This window comes from Terrapene carolina, unplaced genomic scaffold, assembly GCF_002925995.2.
Source record: "Terrapene carolina triunguis isolate 2854851 unplaced genomic scaffold, T_m_triunguis-2.0 Scaffold62, whole genome shotgun sequence".
Lineage (NCBI taxonomy): Eukaryota > Metazoa > Chordata > Testudines > Emydidae > Terrapene > Terrapene triunguis.
In genome coordinates, this window is record NW_020664413.1 from 49,389,362 (window position 1) to 49,397,690 (window position 8,329).

General features: G+C 45.9%; 1 protein-coding gene across 2 annotated transcripts in view; it reads right to left on the reverse strand.

The window, feature by feature from the left end:
• HIBCH (3-hydroxyisobutyryl-CoA hydrolase) overlaps nucleotides 1-7,645 on the reverse strand; it is a 94,915-nt gene extending 87,270 nt beyond the window's left edge. For both annotated transcript variants that reach the window (XM_024197756.3, XM_024197757.3), the window contains exon 1: nucleotides 7,553-7,645. In XM_024197756.3, the coding sequence (XP_024053524.2) occupies nucleotides 7,553-7,593 (41 nt within the window). In that variant the 5' untranslated portion in view covers nucleotides 7,594-7,645. The remainder of the gene's footprint in view (nucleotides 1-7,552) is intronic.
• Between the last annotated feature and the right edge of the window lie 684 nt (nucleotides 7,646-8,329).

Below are 8,329 nucleotides of genomic sequence, written 5' to 3' on the forward strand. Positions count from 1 at the left end.
TCAGCAGCTTGGCTCAATGTCCAATATTTAGTAGGCATATTCCAAAAATATCAGTGCATGTTTAAGTGCTTAAGGCACATTTTCTAGCCCTTGCATTACTGCAATTTTTTTTCAGTTGCCCCTATCATAACCTCTAGAGACAATTATATACATTAGTTATTTGGGGACAATCTGCTCTAGTTTCTCTGGTGTGCATTGAGAATAACAACTAAAATCTAATGAGTTATGCACAATTTACATCAATGTATCTGAGAGCAGATTTTGGCATATAGTTGTACTTTGTTGGATCTATAAACTGTTTTGTTTTGAGAATATTGCATAGTTGCTTCCTCTTTTCTATCCTGCCCCATTCTTGGGAACAGACTGAATGACACTTGCCAGAGTTCTAAGATTCCAGATTTTTTTTCAGTTTACCAAGAGACTATGGCAGTTGGACTATAAAAGATGTCTTATATAACTTTATACATGTACATGAATTGTCGGTGTGCAATCAACCATCTTATCAGTGTCCTAGTTTATACCACTTTCCTCATTTTATTCCCAATATTATCCTATTGTTGGCGTTTCCATACCTGAAGTTCATTAACAGAATATATTTAAAGGCATATGCCAACTACTTTTAGGCCTGAATTACATTTTGCAACAAGTGGGAGTTTACAAAACCTGATATGAATGAGCTACAGGAGGTGCTGCATGGCCTGGAGGAACAGATCCCTTGAGCTCTAGATCCATCCGCTAATATCTATATCCATCTGCAGTACAGAGCCCCTGACCAAAACCAGCCTCAGTAAAAGGTACCCCCAAATCTCTGGACAATCAGCAGGCATAGATTTGTCTACTGTGGGCTCCACAAGTAGCTAAAAGACAGAGAACAGAGACCCTAGCCCCTTGGACAAGATAGCTAATGAGGGCACTGTGTCTGTTGGCCCTGATGGAGAAAGTTGCTGCAAACACACTTGTGCCCTTGATATCTTCTGACTTCTCTCAGTTAACTCTCTCTGCAAGTGCTGACAGGATAGGTGAATGAAGGAGAAGCAAGAATATCAACTCTGGAAGATCAAGTACAAGGGGTCTCTACCCAGGTGCAGAAAAGCCGAACAGACTTACCTTCTCTTAAATCTAAAGTGGAAGACCAATGGAAGGTCTCACGACAATACTTTGAGAATTATAGGAGTATCTGAAGTAGCAGACAGTGCAACCCCCTAGAATTTGTTCCCAGGCTCCTTTCAGAAGTGCTCAACCTAATGGATTATTTTAAAATTTGACTTAGAGCACACAGTTCCCTAGTTCTTAAAGCCAGCCTCAAATGCCAAATCTCATGCACTGATCATCAAACTTCTAGTACGTACTATAAAAGAGGGAAAAATGCAGCTAGCTCAAAAGGGAGAGCGACAGTTTGAGGGATACCAAGAAAACGATTTTGCAAAAGATGTGGCTGAAGAGACTAGACTTTAGAAGAGCTAAGGAACTTGCCAAGCAGTGAAGTCTCAAATATTTTATGAAGTTTCCCACTCAGTTCCATGTCAAGACTGATTGATTGAAAAAGTGCCTCTGTTCCCAAAGCCATAAGAAGTAGAAAGGTCACTGCAGGCTATTTAAAACAGTGTCTCTCAACCTTTCCAGACTACTGTCCCCCTTTCAGGAGTCTGTCTTGTGTACCCCAAGTTTCACCTCACTTAAACTACTTGCTTACAAAATCAGACATAAAAATACAAAAGTGCCACTGCACACTATTACTGAAAAATTGCTTTATCATTTTTACCATATAATTTAAAAAAATCAATTGGAATATAAAGATTGTACTTACATTTCAGTGTATAGTGTATATAGAGCAGTATAAACAAGTCATTGTCTGTATGAAATTTTAGTTTTTACTGACTTCACTGGTGCTTTCTATGTAGCCTGTTGTAAACCTAGGCAAATATCTAGATGCGTTGATATACCCCGTGGAAGACCTCTGCATACCACTTGAGGTACACATACCCCTAGTTGAGAACCACTGATTTTAAAAACTGAGCACCCATTCTGTTTTACATCAGGTTTACTTTTCAATTGTTATGTTGGCTCTACTTGCGCAATAAACGTATCCAGTTCTGACTAACTGCTTGGGCTCCCTTCTACTCCAAGTTCATACTTTATTAACTTTTGGGACATGTACATCAATTCTCATCCAATGGCTGAATCTGAAGCACCTGCAAGGGTGTTAAAGGTACATCTCATCCCAAATTGATCTCATGGGAGTAAACTGACAGTGAAAAGGACTTATTTAAACTGTGTATTAGCAATAGTAAGTGCCTTTGCTCCTGTATTTATGTTGGAATTAAAAATGGGGGAGGGATAGCTCACTGGTTTGAGCATTGGCCTGCTAAACCCAGGGTTGAGAGTTCAATCCTTGAGGGGACCATTTGGGGATTTAGTTGGGGATTGGCCCTGCTTTGAGCAGGGGGTTGGACTAGATGACCTCCTGAGGTCCCTTCCAACCCTATGATTCTATTCTATTTGACATCTTTACCAGACAAATCAATATGTACACTTTGTTTGTGATTATACAAAGTCTGTGTGTAAGCTCAGCAGCGAAGTACATCAAAGAGATGACCAGGGGCTGGTGCAGATCCCTGTTGCTTGGCAGGAACTTGAGGGCTCCCATTCCACCTTTTAAAATAGTTGCCAGTGGGAGACAATGTTGCATTGCCACACCCTACTGCTGGGGGTCCTCAAAACCTGGCAGCTTGACATCATCTGTGAGAGAGGGCTCTCCTCCCTGCAAGGCATCATGCAAAGGCACACAGGACCTGAGGGATACAGCTGTACCCCTTCTAGACCAAAGCAACAGGGAAGATGACCGACCAGTGATTTCTGCCCTCCCTATCCCCACCTACTTCCTCCCTCTCACCCTGTCCCTTTCCCCATCTCCCCTGCCTCCAGCCCCTGCTCCCTTCCTCTTCCACTGCTCCATCTTTCCTCCCATAACCCCTTTCCCCATCCCAACACTTTCTGCAAAATCAGCCCGAGTACATGAACATATAACGAAGAATCATTAGCTGAATCTGATTGTTAGCTATGCTCTTTGGTACAGACACTTGCAATAGGTGAGAGCAGTTAGACTTCATCCCTGTCATTTATGCTCATTTAATATGAGGAAGAGAAACTGAATGTTTGGTTGTAAACCAAAGGAACAGGGACATGCAGCATGGGGAAAATAATCCGTACAGCGTCTCACTCAGAACACCACACTATATTACCAATACTCTGGTGTTTGCTTTGGCAAACTGAAACGATTACAGTTAAGAGATTAATACACAGGAATATCCTTGACATACAAGGTTAAGAAATATCATGTGGGCAGAGAGTGTACTCCCTATCGCCGTATGATGTGGTTACTACCTTGCATTATGGGAAATATAGAGTGCCTGTTAAATATAATTTAAACAGCAAAGCTCTGGACCTGGATGGCATCTCCCTGGCCTACCCTCTCCAGAACTGACTAGTTGGGTTAGTTTAGTTTATAGTGTTAAGTGCTTCACAATGGCTGCTTTTTCATTGTGCTTTACTTTTTAAGTGGTGAATGGAGAGATACCACTCAGGACCGTGTGGGACGGTGATGCCCTATACCGGATGTTCTCAAACTGGGGGTCGGAGATGGCTCAGGGGGTCACAAGCTGTCAGCCTAGACCCCAAACCCCACTTCGCATCCAGCATTTATACTAGTGTTAAATATATTAAATGTTTTTAATTTATAACGGGGGGGAGGGATTGCACTCAGAGGCTTGCTACGTGAAAGGGGTCACCAGTACAAAAATTTGAGAACCACTGTCCTATACTAATATCTAAGACAGCCGGTCACAGTTGATAATAAGCCAAGTTATATGTGTTATGGTTTTATGTTTTTGCTTTAACCTGTCTGTGTTCTTCCTTCTTCCGAGCCTCTAAGATCCCCTTACTACCACTACTCTTCCCACTTCTCTCGACCAGAAACACTTAGGAAAATTACACCCTACATGACTGACTTGCATCAAGCATCTGGAGGTGGCTGCAACTAATGCTGATGCATCTACCCTATTCCCTGAAGCATCTGGCAAAATATTCCACAGATTTTTTGGATTAAGTGCCTGAGGCATTTAATCTGTAGACTCCTCATGGAATTCTGTGTAGGGAGTAGGTTGGAGTGCAATAGAGCACATGACACAAGCACTGTCACCCTTAATTGTAAGGTCACACATGACAAAAATAATTAACACCGCCAAATGGTCCTGCAGTTCAGTTTTATTTCCTAGAATGTAAAGGGACTCAACACTCCAATTAAAAGAAAGTGTACTCATTATTAAAGAAAGCAAAGGGTAGATATGTAGTTTTTGCTGCAGGAGAGACACTTGACACTCAAATTAGAACAGAGGTGGGCAAACTACAGCCTGTGGGACCGTCCTGCCCGGCCCCTGAGCTCCCAGCTGGGGAGGCTAGCCCCCGGCCCCATTCCCTGCTGTCCCCCCTTCCCCACAGCTACACCACTGCACAGGCAGCGCTCTGGCCAGCCGCTCCTGTCAGGCAGCGTGGCTGGCTCCAGCCGGCAGGGCTGCGAGCTCCTGCTGCTCTGAAAAGCATGGTATGGGGGTGGGGAGCAGGGGGGTTAGATAAGGAGCAGGGGGTCCCAGGGTGTGAACAGGAGGCATTGGATAGGGGGTGGGGTCCCGGGGGGTCAGGCAGACAGGGGACATGGAGCAGGGGGGGTTGGATGTGGGTGGGGTTCCGGGGGGGTGGTTAAGGGCGGGGGTCCCAGGAGAGGACAGTCAGGGGACAAGGAGCAGGGGGATTGGATGGGTTGGTGGTTCTGAGGGGGGCAGTCAGGGGGCGGGAAGTGGGAGGGGGTGGCTAGAGGGCTGGGGCCAGGCTGTTTGGGGAGGCACAGCCTTCCCTACCCGGCCCTCCATACAGTTTCGCAACCCCAACGTGGCCCTCGGGCCACAAAGTTTGCCCACTCCTGAAAAACAATGCCTTGCTGTTTCTCATCCAAATCCAGAGGGGAATCCATACTCTTCCATAAAGCAATGGCAGTAACAGTCTGAGTCACTTTTACTAGATCAGGGCAGATTTTTAATCCTTAAAACACCATAAATGGATCTGAACTAATCATTGCTTATATGCAATCGTCTATAGGTCTTTTCTATATAATTTAGTAAAACTCCATATCTCTACTGCATTTCCTGGGGATTTTAATCAAATGCTTGAGCCTCTTGTGGACAAATCTCACTCTCAGGGACATTAACCAACCAAAACTAGAATGACCCTAGAATATATCTGGTGGTTATATATTCAATGGGTAGGGACTATACATATTTTCCCTGCCACATGGGTCCTATTCCCATATAGATTTATTTTTGATCTCCAGGGCCTTGGTTAATTCTCTAACTCCTCCATTAATTGCTTTCTCTGATCATGCCCCTTTAATTCTTCAGATGACAGCCCCAGGTGAGAAACAGCCCTGTAGATGGAGATTTTTCACTTTTATCAGATTCCTCACTTCAAAAACTGTATTTTATTATTGTCTATTTTAAGAGTATTAATTTCTGCTATGAATAATTGGCAAGTGGTCCCAAAATGCAGGTTGACTTTTAAAAGTTAAATGCTGCAGGTTGCTGCCCCCAACCCAGGATAATTTTAATCATAGATATGTAGGACTAAAAGTGACCTTAGGAGGTCGTCTAGTCCATCTGTCAATACCGAGGAAGGATTAAGTATACCTAGACCATCCCTGACAGGGGTTTTACTTCTTTGGACAAGGATTCCTCATCCTCTCGAAGTAGCCTGTTCCAGTGCTTAACTATACTTATAGTAAGTTTTCCTAATATCCAACTTAAATCTCCCTTGTTGCAAACTAAGCCAATTACTACTTGTCCTATGCTCAGTGGACATGGAGAACAATTGATCAATGTCCTCTTTGTAGCAACCTTTTCCAAGTTTGAAGACTTACTTTCCCCTTCAGTCTTTTTTTTTTTTTTTTAACTTCTCTAGATTAAACATGCCCAATTCTTTCAACCTTTCCTCATAGCGCATGTTTTCAAAAACATTTGTTTGATGATCTCCACTGGACTCTCTACAATTTATCCACATCTTTCTTAAAGTGTGGTGCCCCAAAATGGACAGAATGCTCCACCTTGAAGCCTCACCAGTGCCAAGTAGAGCAGAACAATACAATTACCTCCCATGTGTTGCATGCAATAACCTGTTAATACTTCCCAGAATGACATTTACCTATTTAGGTACAGCATCACATTGCTGACTCTCCTTCAATTTATGATCCATTATAACCTCCAAGTCCTCTTTTGCAGTACCATTTTGTATCAGTGCATTTGATTTTTTTTCCACCTTCTTAAGCAAAATACTCTGTACTCGCCTCTATTGAATTTTATCTTGTTGATCACAGACCAATTCTCCAATTTATCAAGATTTTAAATTCTAATCCTGTCCTACAAGGTGCTTACAACCCCTATCAAGATGGTAATATCTACAAATGTTAGAAGTACTAGCTCTACTCTGTAATGCAAATCACTAAGTGAAAATACTGAATAGTAGTAGACCCAGGGAATCCACGTGATATGTCCATCCAGTTTGACAGCGAATTATTCATTATTATGAGTACAGTGTTGCAACTAGTTATGTACTCACATATAGTAATTTAATCTAGATCATATTTCCCTAGTTTGCTTATGAGAATGTCAGGTAGAACAGTGTCAAAAACCTTAAAGTCAAGAGATCACATCTACTGGTTCTCATATCCACTAGGCCAGTTACCCTATCAAAGAAGCAAGTTAAATTGTTTCAGCATGATTGTTCTTGACAAATCTGTTGGCTATTATTTATTACCCTCCATGTGCTTACAAACTGAGTCCTTAATAATTTTTTTCTATTATCTTTCCAGGTATTGAAGTTACATGGCCTATAATTCCCTGGGTCCTCTGTTAACCATTTTTAAAGAGAGGTGCTATGTTTGCCATTCTCCAGGAATACTGCAAGAACTCAAACGTGTGGCCTACAATGCATAATTTTAACTAAAATTTGAACAGCATCAAAAGAAAAGTTATCCTCTAAGAACTCCTCATTATTAAGCAGTGGGGAGACCTTTTGTGGCTGATGCTTTTAAACAGCACTTCCCTAAAACAAGCGAGACTGCTATGGGCCGAGTGTAAGATTATGTGCCCTGGCACCGACACAAACTGGGAACCCTTTTCGATGTCAGACTGTGCTGAGGGGCTTCACCCCTAAAGGAGCCTGACCCACCAGTGTCCTCTCCTTGCCATAGAGAGGAGGTGGGGCCTCACCGGGGGCAGTGCCTCGGACTGGGCGGGGCCGGGGGGGCTCCCCGGCGAGCTATACGGCACCTCCCGCTCTGGTCCCGGGGGTGGGAGATCAGTGACAACGGGACGAGAAGAGCGCTCTGCACCCACTTCTCTAGGGACAATTGGTGACCGGCACATGACCGGGGACGGGCCCCCAACGGTAGGGCCAGAGGTGCTGACCGCTCCCGCGCCCCTCCCTGCCACTTTCCCGCTCGCTTTACCTGGGGAGCTGCCGCACCATCAGACCCATTGGCGGCCCCATCCCCAGCAGGCAATGAGAAACCGCGACCACCCCGCGCAGCCAATGTGCGTCACCGAGCCGCGCCACCTCAGCACCGACCGGAAACAAGCAATAACTACACTCAGCGGAAGCCATCGAAAACGGAAGTGACGTGCTCTCAGAGCCCAGCGCGCTTCTCTATGGTATGCGGGGTTGCTGGCTAGTCGTATGAGCGTCACCTGTAGCTTGGACACGAACCGGCGCGGCCCCGCCTGGCCTGCGGCCCCAGAGAGTTGGACGGGGAGTCGCGGAGCGCTGCTGCTCGCGCTCTCCGCTGGGTAGCCACATGCTCCCGCAGCCGGCCCTGCTCCCCCCGACCCAGCCACACCCAGCCCTGCTCCCCCCTGACCCAGCCATACCGAGCCCTGCTCCCCCCAACCCAACCCTGCTCCCTCCCAACACCCCGTCCCAGACACACCGAGCCCTGCTCCCTCCCAACACCCCGTCCCAGACACACCGAGCCCTGCTCCCCCCCAACACCCCGTCCCAGCCACACCGAGCCCTGCTCCCCCCCGATCCAGCCATACTGAGCCCTGCTCCCCCCCAACACCCCGACCCAGCCACACCGATCCCTGCTCCCCCCAACACCCTGACCTAGCCCTGCTCCCTCCCAACACCCCGACCCAGCCACACCGAGCCCTGCTCCCCCCAACACCCTGACCTAGCCCTGCTCTCCCCAACACCCCGTCCCAGCCACACCGAGCCCCCCCCAACACCC